The sequence below is a fragment of the Catharus ustulatus genome, chromosome 8 (genome assembly GCF_009819885.2).
Source record: "Catharus ustulatus isolate bCatUst1 chromosome 8, bCatUst1.pri.v2, whole genome shotgun sequence".
Taxonomy (NCBI): Eukaryota; Metazoa; Chordata; class Aves; order Passeriformes; family Turdidae; genus Catharus; species Catharus ustulatus.
The window spans coordinates 32483626-32500297 of record NC_046228.1 but is presented as its reverse complement, the minus strand read 5'-3'; the positions used below and the strand labels follow the sequence as shown (position 1 = coordinate 32500297).

General features: G+C 41.7%; 1 protein-coding gene across 10 annotated transcripts in view; it reads left to right on the top strand.

The window, feature by feature from the left end:
- PCDH15 (protocadherin related 15) overlaps window positions 1-16672 on the top strand; it is a 642731-nt gene that overhangs the window by 484150 nt on the left and 141909 nt on the right. For all 10 annotated transcript variants that reach the window (XR_004418559.1, XR_004418557.1, XR_004418555.2 and 7 more), the window contains 3 exons: window positions 6143-6349; window positions 14192-14326; window positions 15956-16105. Coding sequence is in view for 3 of the 10 variants with exons in the window: in XM_033065836.2 (XP_032921727.1) it covers window positions 6143-6349; window positions 14192-14326; window positions 15956-16105 (492 nt within the window). In the remaining 7 variants the exon portion in view is untranslated. The remainder of the gene's footprint in view (window positions 1-6142; window positions 6350-14191; window positions 14327-15955; window positions 16106-16672) is intronic.

Sequence of the window (16672 nt, the reverse complement as noted above, 5' to 3'; positions counted from 1 at the left end):
AGAAATTGTTCATTGTGAGGGTGGGCAGGCCCTGGCACAGGGTGCCCAGAGAAGCTGTGGCTGCCCCTGGATCCCTGGAAGTGTCCAAGGCCAGGTTGGACTTTGGGGTTTGGAGAAACCTGAGATAGTGGAGGTGTCCCTACCCATGGCAGGAGGTGGAACAGGATGATTTTCAAAGTCTGTTCCCACCCACACTCTGATTCCTTCTATGACTGGAATTTGACAGGCAGTGCTGTGAGACTGAATGCTGGTCCAGGCTCAAGGGGAGGCCAGGCTGGCTCATGGAAGACAAGTTTATGAATAAAAAGAGAAATCCAGAGAGATCTGAGCTGCTTTTCTTCTCCAGGCTCCTGTCTTTGGCTGCAGCTTCAAGCATGATTTTGGAATTGTTCTTCTTACCGTGCTTACCAGGGGAGGTTCAGATCAGAAAAAATTCCTTTTTCCCTGAAAGAGTGGTCAGGCTTTGCAAAAAGTTGCCCAGGGCAGTGTTGGAGTCACCCTCTCTGGAAATGTTCAGGAGCCATCAAGACATGGCCCTTAGGGACATGGTTCAGGGGTGATGCTGGTGCTGCTGGGGTGATGGTTGGACTTAATGACCTTGAAGGACTCTGGTGACCTTGGTGATTCTGTGATTCTGTGGCTGTTTTATTCTGAATTTCAGACAGCACAATTCCAGCAGGCAGTGAGGAGATGCCCATCAGTTGAGGCTCACTGGACTGGAAGTTCTTCGATTAGAGAAATGCTCTGTAGGTTTTAAGACTTAGAAACTCCTGAATAATTTAATTCTTTTTTTCACCCATTCAGAAACTTCATATCTGCGAGATTTGGTTGATTTTTGCAAAAATTTCAACCTTCAACTCTTCCCAGCCTGTTCTGATATCTTGGCTCCATCATCTATTGACCTTTGTTACCTTTGTGTGGGGTAGCTCCAAATTTCCTCTCTTCCCATGTCTTAATTTTCTTGCATTTCATAGGATTTGTGCTTATTTTTAGCTCCTCTAAGTTTTGGGGTTTGTACTCAGGGTGACAGATAGGGAAAAGAATGGAAGAAGTTCATTTTTATTAAAGAGTTGCTCCATCCTCTTCCTGTAAGGGCTGACATTTTCCCAATCATTCATTTGGTTGTGCATCTCCTGTATTCCTAAGGGCAGTAAGTGTTTTTTTAAATTAGCTTTTCAAAGGTTCAGCCCCTAGGTGAACTCAGAATTCAATTAGTTCTTTTTGAGACAACCTTTTTTTCTCTCTTACATTTAATACAGTGATGAGATTTTATGTAGAATTAAAAATCTGAGTGCAGGGACAGTGTTCAGCTTTGTGTTGAAGGAAAAAAGGGTCCAGGAAACCCAATCCTTTCCTTTAAATCACTAAAATATTTCTTCAGATCAGGATTGACCCTAAATTTTGTGTCAGAACTCTCAGAGCAATGAAATCTTTAGAATCAATAATTGGGATGTCCTGTTGGGATGTCCAGTGCTTTCATTGACAGAAATTTCCTTTCTACAATAAGAAACAATATTTTTTCCATGTAAAATTTAATATTCAGCACTTAAAACTTGGCCTAATGGCTTCATAGCTGGTGATTTTTTTAAGGGAAGAAGGAAGAGTTGTAGTACTTGGAAAATAATCCATAATTACTATTCACTGCCCTGCAGCATCGTGAGTCTTGCTGGTCCTGAAGTTAACCTTTACCCATGGCCCTAAAATGGATGTTTTGGGGTAAGGGTGGTTTTATAAGCCCAGTGTCTAGACACATTTTGTGCTGATTTAATTTCCCTGCCACAGTGACAGCAAAGTCACTGATAAGAAAGTCACATTTCTTCTGTGCTCTAAAGATATTCTGTGCTCCTTGTCCTTAAGCCAAGTTTTAACAGTTTTAATCCAGTTCAGTGCTTCTTTCCTTGTGTTCAGGAATGATTCCCCAGTCCTAAAGTTTTGCCTCAATCTGGATAAATGCTGTCCCTCTTTTCACCCTGCCTCTCCAGTTCAAAGGAGCCACTTTGTCACCCTGCCCTTCCTTCCCTCTCTCCCTGCTGGCTGCTCCTAGTTTTAATCACATCCATTTAAATAATAGATCACAGAATCCCAGGATGGTTTGGCTTGGAAGGGACATTAAAGCCCATCTGGTTTCACCCCCTGCCACCTGATTTTGCTTTCCTTAACTCTGAGATCTTCTTGGAGCACAGTTTGCAGCTCCCACTGCTACTCTTCCACATGGATTTGTGTGTAGCCCCTCATTAGGAATATTTCCTGGCATCCCAATTTTTTAGGGTGTGTGAAGTTCAGATTTATCATCATCCATGACTCTCTACTCAGCTCCACTTGCTCATCTTCCTGTTGGGATTGGAGGGGAGAGGGAACTTTTTTGGGTTTTTTGTTGTTTTTTTTTTTTTTTTGAGGGTTTTTCTTTTGTTTTTGGGGGCTTTTTCATTTTTGGGGGGTTATATTTTGTGTTTTTCTTTGCTTCTAGTGTTGGACCTTCCCATTTTTATCAAATAAAAGATCTGGCATGAAGACAAACCCCCCCTTTTTTTTTTTTGTTTTACATTTATTCCTAATTAGCCTATTTTACACTTCAGATAACTCTGTGTTCTTGGAGAAAAACAGCAGCATGGACATGTCTTAGATACAACAATTCAATTTCCTTGCACCTTAGGACAGATTTTTTGGACGGAGGATTTCTGAATCCAGGATTTTATGAATCCATGGAGAAATGGGAACTCGGAGTTTTATCTAGGGGAACCACATTTTGCTGTCTTTCAGATGTTTCTCTAGGACAGGACCTGCTAATTTAGCAGTGAGAGGGGGCATTGGGAATGGCTGGAGAATATTCCAGCTCTGGATTGTGCTGGAACTTGATGATCCCTATGGGTTCTTTCCAGCTTGGAATTTCACTTGATGATCCCTGTGGGTCCTTTCCAGCCTGGAATTCTCTGTGCTTCCATGAGGGAGCCTTCTGCATTGCTCTAATTTCTCTTTTTTTGGGGGGAGCTGTTTCATCTGCTGCTTGGTTGGTCCTGTAAATTCCCACAACCATTCGCTCCTCTCCTTGCATCCGACCTGGAGCTGCTTTCCTGTTATCTCCATCAGGATAAAATTATGGACACTACAGCTACAAGCAGTCTTCAGCACAGATGATATAATAAAAGCAGTTAAGTATCTGAAAATTAACACATTTCACATAATTTTGCTGGTTTTTTTGTTTTGTTTTGTTTTTTAGCTGCTCTTAACTACTAAGTTATACCACAATCTAATGCTGTGCTGGTTTTTTTGTGTCTTGGTGGAAAGTCACATCCTTGAGGTTATTCGAGAGATCCCTCATCATTTTGACACTAAAACTTTTTCTTTGAAGGACTGGAACCTGAATGTTTTGTGGCTTAGATACCAGTGGCTTTCTGGCTGAAGAAAATGTAAATTGTTTGCTGTTTGTGCTCCAAAATATGTGTTAGGAAGCAAAAAAGCTCAACCCATGGCCAGCAAATCTGGGCAAGTGTTTAACAGAACAATGTGAGGGAAGAGGGTTTGCACTAGTAGTGGTCAATGTCTGGAACAACTCTCATGAGGTATAACTTAATCTCTTAAAAAAATACAACAAAACAAAAAATAACAAGAAAACCACCCCCAAACCACCACAAAACAAACAAACAAAAACCCCTCAAACCTCCACACTAAGAAAAACCCCACGAAATAGGGCACTGAAGCAAAAATTACTGCTGTTGCAGCTTTATTATGTTTTTAGAGCATTATGAAGGGTCTGTATTGAATTCTGCTTGCAGTAAAGTGTTGCTTCTGGGACTGATTCCATGGAACACCTGAAAGCAAATCAATCCCTCACATTGTAATATGAAATACCTTGTTTCAAGCAAAAGGAAAAGATAAGTGGATGCTTGCAAAGCTTCTTTTTTTTCCTTAAATACTGGTGTCTTTGAAAACAAAAAAATTAAATTAATCCATCATTTTGACTGGTGAACAAGAAGGAAAGCTGAAGTGATTTGGAGTGGAAGTGCTCAGTGAGGAAGGACTTTGTCATTTTGGGCTCCAGGGATTCAAATTTGAAGTCCAATTTTGGGAGCAAACAACTTCCTTTGTGTTTGGCCATGTGTAATTCCCAGCACTTCAACAAAGCCTGCCACACCAGGATGAATATTCCTGCTTTTATCCCAGAATGAGCTCCAGGCTCACTTGGACTTTCAAGCAGGGCCATTATTGTGGTGTTTCAAGCTGTTCAGAAGATTGAGGCACTCTCTTGTTTGCATTTCCATTTTTTTCAGAATCTCTTGATAGCAAGGAACATTATGCAGTGTTATAAAGTAACTTGCAGGGATTGTATGGAAACTTTGGGCCATGAAAAGATCAATTTTGCCTGGAAAAACAGAAGAAAAGAGTATTTAATTTAATGATGGACAAGCATTGTTAGTCCTATGGGAAGGAGCAAAGCCCTGGAGGGGCTGGAGCATGTCCAGGGAAGGGAACAGAGCTGGAGCCCCAGGAGTGTTTTAACTTGGGCAAAAATTCCATCTCAGGAGATTTTTGGAGTTTCACCTTCCTGGGTCAGTAGCCAGAGTCCTGCCAGATAATTTTGGTGATGTCAGCTTTGACACATGTAGTTTATTTTCATTCAGTGGAGCATCAGCTGGACTAGACTGGAGCCTGGGGTGTTTTTTCCTGTAGCTCAAGAGTAATCCAGGTATATTTTGAAAAGAAAAATCCATTTTTTCCTAAAAACTGAGAATAAGTTTTTTATTAATTACTTAAGGTGTCGTCACCTTCTTTGAAGAAAATAACAATTTTTATTCCTGTATTTCTTTTTATTTGAAATAGAAGGTTTAATAATGTTTTCTATTGCTGTTTTATAAACAAAGAGAATCACCATTTTTAAGACCAACAAAAGGTGTTTAAATAAGAAATTTTTAAAAACTCTGGTGAAGTCAAAGGGATGTTTCCAGACCAAGATTCCTTGGAGTCTTGATTTGAAAAATGAGGAATTATCTGTTTGAAATGGGGGAAATACCAGATTACAATAAAACCTCTGCAAAAAAAAAGTCCTGTTAAGAAGAGGAATTTAGGCCCTGTTCTGTCTGTTGTGATACAGGGTCTGTGTGCATCCAGATTTTGGGAATATAAATTTTGACCATAGGAATAGGAAACTGGCTTTCAATGCCCTGTTGTTGTCTTGCTGCAGTATCAAGTGCAGGACTGTAATTAAAGCTGGTTTGCTCTTTATTAGCTGGAGACCAAATTACTTTTTGTCTCCTAATTCCCTTGTTTCTTTGCTTTATTAGTTGTTGGTTGGGAAGCTGCAGGAAAAGAAAGCAGGATCACAGGTTTTTATAGGAGTAGCAGCCTGGAATGGGCAGTTAGTGCTTTTATCTTTAGGAAGTTGGAGAATAAGAATAAATCAGGTGAAAAATATCAGGGATTAACTCCTGGGAGGTGCAGAGCTGCCATTGAGATGGAGGGGTTGTTTGTGGAAGTAAAAAATTTTTCAGGACACACATCCACAACTTCCCTGGCACAGGGTGCCCAGAGAAGCTGTGGCTGCCCCTGGATCCCTGGAAGTGTCCAAGGCCAGGCTGGACAGGGCTTGGAGCAACCTGGGAGAGTGGGAGGTGTCCCTGCCCATGGCAGGGGGTGAAATAGATGAGCTTTAAGGTCCCTTCCAACCCAGACCAGTCTGGGATTAAAAACCAGGCAAAATACAAATTAAAATCCCACTCGTGTAACGCTGAAGAGGTAGATTTGGGGAAAGAGGAAGCAAATGTGTCCACGTGTGCTGTTCCCACTTTTTGCATTTTACTCTCTTGCTGCTGCTGTGGGTTCTGCTGCACAACCAGCATTCTCAGTTTTCTTTCATCCCTCAGAGCTTTTTCCAAAACTCTCAACCCTGAGAGTTTAAGGAGCTATATTTGCATAAGATTTGGGTTTCTTGTGGCTGTGTAAATGCAACTGTGATGGAAATTGATGCTGTTTCTTGTCTCCTAGCTAATTTTAAGTTGGCATTTCTCTTTTCCATGATGTTGAGTTCCATAGTAGGGGACCCTGAGGAAAAAAGTCCATTTTTAAACTGGATTATGACTCTTAAGTAGAACCATCCCCAGCTGCTGTTCCTAACTGGAAACCTTTGACAAATGAGGTGATTTTTTAGGCTGAACAAGACAATGGCCATCCTCTCCCTGCCTTTGCCAATCTCCACATCGAGATCCTGGATGAGAACAACCAGAAGCCTTATTTCACAAGGTCCACCTACGAGGGCTTCATCCTGGAATCCTCCCCGGTGGGAACGACCATCTCCGATAATCGGAACCTGACCTCCCCCCTGCAGGTCGTGGTGCTGGACAACGACGTGGAAGAGGTACAGTTTGTTCTTTCACAGTGCTTGCACTTTTATTATTTTCAGGGTTCTATCTTTTTTCTTTCTTTTTTTTAATTGAGACAAACCTATTTAGATCGATAAATTACAAAAAAAAGTCACCCTAATTTCATTATAATTTTCTGTTTGTTTTTGTTCTGAGTTCAGATAGATTTGGAAGTGGGTTTTTTTCTGATCTGTGTTTTGCTCACCTGTCAGGAAGACTCTGTTCTGTTCAAGGTGGTGAATGCTCAGTGCACAGAGGAACCAAAATGCATTTTGTGACAGGGATGAACCTGCCCCACACCAAAAACAGAAGAGGGGAGCTCAGAAAGAAAGGAATTCCTCATCTGAACTAATTTTGATGTAACATTACTCAGAGTGGAAGTCAGGCATCTCCAGAGGGATAGTAAGCAAGTAGTAACAGTACAACACCTCTGACCTTTCTTCTGTTCTCACCAAGATCATTATGGATTTTTTAGCCAGTATTTCTTTCCCCTCTAATTTCCATTGTCTCTCCAGTTGTCTCCTTTGATCTTTTTGGTTCCTTCAGCTACAGAAGGAAATTCAAGCTATAGGCTTAGGTTTTGTAGGAATAGTTACAGGATCTCTTGAGTAAAGTTCTTAATCTGAGAGTTTGAAAACAATCTGCTTTTCAAAGCTTTGCTTTAGGCAAATTAATGCTTTTTAAGGAACTCAAGAGCTCATTGACACTAAAACATCGCAGCATTAGAGCAATTTATTGTTTTAAATCCCAAGTTCATGCAGAGGATTTCTGTCCATTAAAGTTTCAGCACCACTTTATGGGCATTGTTAGAAATCAGTGGTTGGAAGGCAGATGGAAAATGCTGTTGGATCTGGCTTTTGTGGGAGTTGGGTAGAAGGTATGGAATGAGGGCACGGGGTGGGAATCAGCAGGAGTTACTGAAGATCTGGATTGCTTGGGAAACACTCAGGTTCAGTTCTGATTAAAGCAAAGCAGTTTCTTGGTTGATGAAATAAATGGGACCTCAGATGCTGCTTAGGATAGGAACAGTCAAGGTGGGCAAGGATCAGGTTTATAAATATAACACAGAGTTGGATTTCCCATCCCTGGAAGTGTCCCAGGCCAGGCTGGATGGGGTTTGGAGCAACCTGGGATAGTGGAAGGTGTCCCTGTGCTACAAAGCCCAGAGTGGTCAGAGAAGCCACCCAGCACAACTTGCCACAATTCCATTGTGGAATAACTCAAAGCAATTCCCTTTAACAGAAGAAAATTCCATATCCTCCTTCAGATGCTCAAATGTAGAGGCAGTTTTCTCTGCTGCTGGGTTTTTTTGTGTCTTCCCTATTTCTGGTGGATGATGTTGCTACACTCAAGGGATGCCAGAGAGATTTGGGAATTCATTTAGCTCCAGAGGGTTTTCAGGCTTGAGTTAATAGCGCTGCATTAACCCTTCCCTGGCACCTGCACAGCTCTGTCCAGGAGAATTACCCAGTCTGTGTCAAAGGCAGATTGGGTAATTCAGGGTTCTCCATGTAACTCCATATTAGGTCATACCCAAGACAGAAAAATAGGATGGCCTGGAAATGTTAAATCCTGAATTTGGGCTGATTTTGATTGAATCATGTAGAAAGTACCAACATACTATTTACACACTCAAAATACAAATATTTCATTTAGGAAATTTCTGCATGGAACACCAACCTGTTCCTTTAATTCCCTAGGTTTATAATAAAATCCTGGGATTCCTGTTCCCACCAGAGGTCCTTTCTGTTCCTTATTTGGTCAGTACAAGTTCATACCTGGAGTTCTGAGGCATTCTCTGAGATTCTGAGATTCATCACAGGCAATTTGACCATTGTGCTCCACATTTTATTGTTGTACATCAGCACATTCCCATTAATTTCTCCCACTATTTGGATCTGGGATAGGAAGTTCATTAATAAACTTGTGTTTACCTGCAGTAAAAATTCCAACAGAATTGTGGCCCAAGTATTTGTCACTTTAATTGCATCACTAAAAATGAAAAAAATCTGTCCAATCTGCAGCAGATTCTTAATTGAGAGCACGACCATACTTTAAATAATCTACATCAGAAATTGCTGTAAAAAACAAATGTATCTTTCTTGAACTGCTTCAGGCAGCTTCTTAACAGTTGTTACATATTTTAGTGGCTCAGTACAAACAGACCTGAAATTTTCTCACCACAGGAAGGATATTCCATGGATATGGCAGTTCAAGTTCCCAAATGCTTTTCCTAGTAAGCTTAAGCTCATGTTTTAATTTTCATGGGATGATGAATAGCAGGAGTTAGTGAGGTTAGTGAAAATCTACTTCAGCCACACAATACACAATGAGGCAGAGCCAAAAGTGAATTATTTTAGTTTCTTGTTGGCAAAGGTGAATATTTGTGTGTCGTGAGAAGTAACTGCCAAAAATTGATTTTGAGGGTTTCTTCTTGTTGTGGGGTTCTGGCATCACTGGGAGAGATAAAGAAATTCAGGTGGATTAACATCTAAATTAATGGAGAGGGGCTTTTTCCAAGGGTGTGCAGTGATAGGACAAGGGGGAATGGCTTCCCACTGCCAGAGGGCAGGGATGGATGGGATATTGGGAAGGAATTGTTCCCTGGGAGGGTGGGCAGACCCTGGCACAGGGTGCCCAGAGAAGCTGTGGCTGCCCCTGGATCCCTGGCAGTGTCCAAGGCCAGGTTGGACTTTGGGGCTTGGAGCAGCCTGGGATAGTGGAAGGTGTTCCTGCCCATGGCAGGGGTGGCACTGGATGGGCTCTGAGGTTCTTTCCCACCCAAACCATCCTGGGATTCTCTGACACACAGAGATCTGCCTCCAGCCAGAGGGGATCAGCCTCCCTTTGGGTGGAAATATTCCCTGTTCCTTTGCCATTACCTGGTTCTTGCACAGCCCTTTCCAAGGCCATGGCATGATGCAGGTGTAACATGGATGTGAGAGAACCAGATTGAAGTGCCTGTGTTTCAATTCAGGGATTCACAGAGTGCTCCTGACCTGCTCTGGGCAGAATTTCCAGAATTCCAGCTGGGGGTGCAGCAATTGCACAGAGCTCCCATATAAAATGGCCAAACACTAAAATTGCCCCTCATGGGTCTGGGTGGGAGCTCAGGGTGGGATTGTTGGCAGAGGTGATGGTCATTAACATCTACAGGTCTCAGTGTGCTGATGGTTTCATTGTACCTCAGTAAACTCATGTATTTAGGAATATACTTGAATTTAAGGATTGCTGATGAGACACTGAGATAAACCCCTCTATGCTGGTGCATCCCAGTTCCCACTGGTGACTCTAGTTAATCATAATGAGGTCTGGCTGCTAATTGAAAAATTAAAATGACTCCATGTCCTCAGGTAAATGCAGGAAGAAAGTGCTCACTTAACTGTATGTCTGAGGAAAAAAAAGAGCAACCCTCCTCTAAACTGAAACCTTGTGGGAATTATAACAGAGTCCTTCTATAAACCTTGCAGAAATTAATTTATAGATGGGACATTGCAAACAGACCTTTCAGTAGAGCAGCACTGCCGAGTGCTGATATAATTAAGTACTCTGTTTAAATGGCACAAATTAAATTAAGCTACACAAGTACCTTAAGACCTGAGCAAACCAAAGCTGAGATGAGGACCTTAAACTGAGTGAGCTGAGAGCTCTTTACATAAGGCTTCCCAAGCCTCTTTTTTCCTTCCCCTCTGGTTTCCACGGGAGAGAATTCATTTCTGCAGTTGTTAGGGTTGGTGATAAAGCTGCACTGAGTATCCATCATGGAAGGGGCTGTGACCATAAAGCCCATCCAGTGCCACCCCTGCCATGTCAGGGACACCTCCACTGTCCCAGGGGAGTCCAAGCCCTGTCCAGCCTGGCCTTGGCATTCCTGCGTGGTCTCATGCAGGACCAGGAGTTGGACTCAATGGTCTTTGTGGGTCACTTCCACCTCAGGGCATTCCATGATTTTCTGGAATTTTTTTTTTATTTCTGAGAACTTGTGGGAAATTTGAAAGAATTTTACTGAAGGGTGTCTTGGCAGCAATGCGAGCAGACAGAGCAAGTAATGTATAAAATTAGCTTTAAATGCATCTACAAGTGCAGGTTAAGAATTTTCAACAATACATCTAGAAAAGGAAAAATAATAGAATTTTTATTTCTTTTTTTAACTGGGAGAACTGAAGCATTTTAAATTCCAAAGTATATTTCTCTGATATTTACCTGATTGCTTCTATCACTCCCGGTTGTGGTTTGAAGTTGTTTTGCAGTCAAGGAGACAAGTTCTGCTGGCTCTGGGCAGCCCTGTGGTGACACTCCAACAGCTGTAATAACTCAGGAAATGCCCTTCCCAGAATTAAACAGCCCTTTAATATAATTATTAAAACAAACAGAAGGTCAAGGCAAAGACAAAAGGCTGCTTCCCTTCCTTTAGGGGTTAAATTTTTTTGGATCTGTACACTTAAGGAAAAGCAGAAGTACTAACACTGAATCGCTTCTGTAGCATTGTGTGTCTTCCTTGATTATTTTAGGATGAATATCTCATGGTTTCTGCCTGCCCACCCTCCCAGGGAACAATTCCTTCCCAATATCCCAATATCCCATCCATCCCTGCCCTCTGGCAGTGAGAAGCCATCCCTGTGTCCTGTCCTCTGCACTCATTCCAACAGATCCACATCTTTCTTCTGTTGGGGTCACAGAATCTCTCCTGCTTTCCCTCTGCAAGGCTCTGGATCTCAGATTTTCCAGATGAACGTAGGAAAGACTTTCACCTTTCACCCAGGAACAAGGAGGACAGGTGTTGGAAATATCTTTTCAACAAAACAAATTTTTCATGGATATTTCAGTGCTGATGATTCTCCACTTCAAAATGTTTGAAAACTCAGCTTTCAGGGGATGGACCTGTGCTGCAAATTAGCAAGTCTGAGCAGTTTGAATACTCTAGGAACTTGTTCTGGCTACCCTGGAGAGGTTCACAGCCAAACAGACCCTGTCCAAAAACTTTTGAGATTGTTGAAACACACACAGAATAAATACCCTTGTCTGTTTAGTCCTGGCAATGTTATAATTATCCCAAATAAGTTTGGTTTCATCTTCATCAGTTTTAGGAAACTGTTTGCTTTGGGCAGAGTTGTAATCCCTGGTGGGATTTGAGGAACAGGAATGCAGGAACATCTACATCCATGCAGGAATTTCTCCAGAGATTTTTCAAGCAGAACACACTTGAGCCCAGGCTTTGTTTATTGGGTGCATCATTTTTTGTGCCTCCTTTTGTTGTTTTTTTTTGTCTGTAAGCATGAATCCCCCAAATGTCCCTCAGTCCCAGGTTTGTGTTGCCTCACTTGTGTTCATTTTGTGTTTTCCTTTGTAGGTCCGACCAGGTGCTTTCCCCGTAGGTATTGGGTGATATGTGTGCAAAACACCTTTTTTGGTCTTAATTGTGTGATTTCTTCCTTTATTTCCCCCTTTTTTTCCCTCATTTCTCCCTGTCCTGATGGTGTTTGAGGCTGGGACTGTCCCTTGGTTTGTGAAGCCTGCAAAGAGCCCTTTAACATATTGGACCCAATTTAGGGCATAGTCATGGATTGTGATTGCTTAATGTTCATTAAATTATTCCACATCTTCAAAGACATCCTGAGTATTACAAAAATGCTTTTTTGAATTAAGAAGTACCTCAGGTTTGAGTTGTGTCCTTGCATGTTGCATGTGAACTCTTTTGTGTGGATTTTGATAATTTTCTACTTAAAATTCCATGTTAAACAATTTATCAGAAACCCGCCTTTTCTCCATGACCCAGTAATGTCAGCAGAAATGCTGAAATCCACACCCCAAAATAAAATTATTTTTAAAAATGAATTATTGGAAATTGTGTTGGCAATGTAGCTGGGGTTGTTCTCTCTCATGTGAAGTGTTCAATTAAGTCAATCTGTCTTTTCAGGCAGCATAAAATGGGATAATAATGTCCAAGATGCCTGATAACAATGTCAAATATTCCTGGTAATAATGTCCAAGCATAACAATGCTTTTCCCAATGAAGGGAATAAATTGCTCTGTGGCTCTGACATGCCTGGGAGGTGGTGAAATAGGCATTGATTGTTGTAAAGGCAATTACCTTCCATATTAGGAGAACATTTCTAAGACAAGTATAGCAAAGGAATAGGACACATTACTCCAGGAGGGTTTTGGATCTCCATCATTGGCTTTTCTCAGGAATAAATTAGGAAAAAAGTGCTGTTTATTAGTGTTTAAAAGGACATGAAAGCAAGTACTGCAACACTAACTAGGGGTTTTGTAAATTAAATTCTTAACAGACTTTATAATGTCTACAAAGTGAGCAATTATGGGCAATTACTTTACCTATGTTTTCCTGGAATGAAGAGGTTGCTGTTTGCATTGCTGGCTGTAAAATGAATTTTCATTTTCCTGGGAGATGCAATTGCAGCTCTAGGAACTGAGGAACCACTCATGTGGAACACTTGGATAATTCTTTCCCATGGCTTCCTGCAATGTTTTCTCATTTAAATAGTGGAATCTTTGCTTTTGGGGGCTTTTTTTGGGCACAGTTAAAGCAGTTTCTCTCTGTCCTGGTTTTGTGCTGCTCTGTCCTGGTGCCACCTGGTGCAGGTGAGGGCTGGCTGGGAGTTGGGGACCTGTCATGTGCTCCCAAAGATTTTAATCCTCCAGGAATGGTACTGATGGAGTGACCCTTCCAGAAGACCTTTGGATTCAGAAAGTATTCAGAAAAATAATGCTCCTTTGGGGATTTTTTTTCTGAGTTCAGCATTTCTCCTTTTGGGATAGTTTCTGGACTTGTTCTGGTTCACCCCATGGCCTCCTCTGTAGGGGTGGGGTTTGTGGAATGACATTGGAAAGTAGCTGGTAAAATCCTGGATTTTCTGTCGTTCCTGGTACCACTCCTCTGGTTCCTCATCTCCCCATTTCTGGGGGCAGTTTAAAGCAGTTTTTATAGGACTTGACTCCCAACCTTTTGCATTTTCCTGGGGTTTGCATTCCCCTACCAACAGAGATAAACTCATGAGCGAAAGCAGCAGGAACTCAGGTTAAATCAACCAGATAATGGACAAGGACACTGAAAGCTGCTGGAATACTGTGGGCAACAAAAAGAAATGTAGCTTGTTTGAAAATTTAACTCATGTACAGTCTGATCAGACTTGATCAGAAAACACCTTGAAAGAGGTAGAAATCAGGAGTGACCCGTCCTGAGTAAAAAAAAAAAAGCCATGAGTAAATTTACAGGGCTTTGTTTCCTCTTTTTACCATAAAATGTTACTTCTCAGCTCATTTATGATGTTTTCCCCCCATCAACTGGGAGGTTCCTAATTCTGCATCAATACTTTTGGATTCTTTCTGGGAGCTAAAGAGACCCCCTGGGCTGGCTCTGTTTCCTGAAATACTTCACCGCATGTCATTCTCTTTGTTCAGTGCACCAACCCAGCTGTTTTATTGTTCTGTTAATCAGGTTCAGCTTCTTTTGGGTTTTAATATGAAGATAAATGCTTGAATCTGGTTTCTTATATTAAGTTGGGTTTAAAAATACTGTTTAATGGGGGGGAAAAAAGACACTTATTTAAAACCAGTATAGGTATTTGTTTACAATTGGATTTTCTTACACTGGTGGCTTTTTAATACATTTTTCATCAAGAAGATTAGATTTTTAGGCCAGCAGTAAGATTTTTTTTTTCCTTTTTTTTTTTACAGTTTTTTAGATTTTTAGTCACAGCATTTGTGCTTATTTAAGTTTCAACTAAAACAAGCAAATGCAGTGAGTGATTGGAGACTTAATGTCCCTCTGAATTTTATAATAAAATGCTCTTTTTTGCCTTTGATATTGTTGAAAGACCAAGGATCCCCAGCTCCATCTCTTCCTGAATGACTACACCACGTTTTTCACTGTGACTCAGAGTGGCATCACCCGCTACCTCACCCTGCTGCAGCCCGTGGACAGGGAGACCCAGCAGCTCTACACCTTCTCTGTAAGTTAAATGCCCTTGGGAAACTCTGTGGTGGGCAAGGATCAATTCCAGCATCCTCAGAAGTCTTAAAATGGCCCAGAAAGAAGAGAGTAGTGAAGGATGAGTTGGTTGAGAGAAGCATTTTAAATTCCCCTGCCAGCACATTCTCCATGGCCCCAGGACTGGCGCCTGCTCCTCATCCCATGGTGGTGTCCTGGTTTGGAGGGCAGGTGTCTGCTGAGAAAGGCAGGACCCTCTCTTTGAAATGGAGAATGTAAACCCCCTCCCTCCAAATTATTATAATTTTGAAATCAAGGGGCTTTCAGGCAAAGATATGGGAATTAGGAATAACAGTTCTTTTCTAGGGAAATTAAAATAGAAATACAGTACTACAAAGAAACAAACTCCAAACCCTGACAAAGTCAGAGTACAACCTGACACCCCGTCAGGCAGGGTGTTGGCAGCAGTCCCATTCCATGGTGGCTTCATCCTCCTGCAGTGACAGATGTGGCTCAGTTGAAGCAGTGCTCCTGTACAAGGTGCAGTTTCCCTCCGGAGGTCCAGTGGTGATGTGGAGAAATCCGGTTTTCCTCTGGAGTCCAGTGGAGAAAGGGGCTCCCTTAGTGTCCCAAAACCTCTGTTTTTATCTTGGTAAGAAATGTTGGGCTCTTCCCCCTGGCTGGAGCAACTTCCAATGGGATGCAGTAATTTTATCAGTCACACAGTGGGACTCAATGGCCATGAGCAGAAAATGACTGGCTGGAGGAAGGATGGGTTGTGAAAAGATAAAGAACAATGCCCTGCCTGGTTTCAATGGATGGCCCATTAGCAGAATATCTCCTGTGGAGATACGGATCACTGCCCCCACCCTCAACAGATGGTGATAGAACAGATACCTTTTATCACACTCTGTATTGTAAAACCAGACAGGCAGGATCTGAGCCCTCTTTTTTATTCCTGGCCTTGCCTTTCTCACTGCCTTTTTCACTTATACCTGGAGCCAGGAGCATGAGCCTTGTCTTGGGTTTTTGTTTTATTTTTGTCCCAAATTTAAAAAAAAAAATAGGCATACAGAAATAAAAAAAAAAAAAGAGGGGAAAAAAAGCTTAAATTAATTTGATATTCCCTCAGACTCTGAGTGAACCCCTTTAACAGCCTTACATCCTTTTGGACACGGGCTGTGGGCAAACCCAGTTCTTCTGCAGGGGTTCCCAGTCTGTGCATCCCTATTTTCTGTCCATTTTCATTGGAAAGGAGAGCTCAGATTTCCTCTGCAGTATGAGAAAATCTCCCAGCTCAAAATGTTGTCTGGGAGGTTTAATAGAGCTCTTGGGTGTGGTGGTATCCAGGTGAGACTCCCTGAACTCAACAGCTCCTATCCCAGTCCCTGGGAAATTCCAAGTTATTCCCTCTCACTTCTACATTGGAAAGGTTTGGATGTGTTTGCTTTGCTTTTGCCCTGATTCTTGCACATGCAGGCTCAAGCTCTGCTGAATCCTCCTGTAATTGTCAATGCAGAGAGAAACAAAACACTAATTTTGGGTTGTCAGGCTGTATTTTCTCCTGTTGGAATTGTATTTCTCTTGGAATTGTATTGAGAACACACCATTAAAACACATTCCTGTCCTGCTTTTTTTTATCCCTCTGAAGATGACAGCTTCTGATGGAGTCCAGGAGAGTGTCCCAGTGACTGTCAACATCCTGGTGATCGATGCAAATGATAATACCCCGACCTTCTCCAACATTTCCTACAATGTCAAGATCTATACAGACATGAGGCCTGGGGAAGGCGTTATCAAGGTAATGTCAGGGCTTTTATTACTTTTGATAACTCACTTTTTTTTAGCAGTACATGGCCTTGTTCACTAAATTGGAAATGCACTGAAACCAGCTAGAAATGAAGTTTGTGTATCTGCATCCACTTCATTAATTAAATATCTATTCGAAATTGTTCATACTAAATGTCAGGCCTGTTTTAGCTGTAGAGCTGCAGCTCAGCTGCTTCTGAGGTTACACAAAAAAACTTAAGCTGAAAAATCTCAAACGAAAAAGAAAATTCTCCTTTATTAGTGGGTCATTGAGATAAAACATTTTTGGGGAACAGGTAAGCAGTGGAGTAAGACATAACCAGGAAAGTTTTCCCGTGCCAGAAAACTGGCTGGTTTTTGCAAGTTTGTTTGTAGAGCAAATGAGCAAGGAAAAATGGGTTGAACACAGCCCAGAGAAAAGCAGTTTCAGTTAAATTTTGCCAACACTGATTCATGTTTTAGGGCAGGACTGGAGATGAATACTGGTGACATTGAAATTAATGGACAAAAGCTCTTTTTATATAATTCTTCCAAGATCTCATCCCTGCTCTCAGTGCTG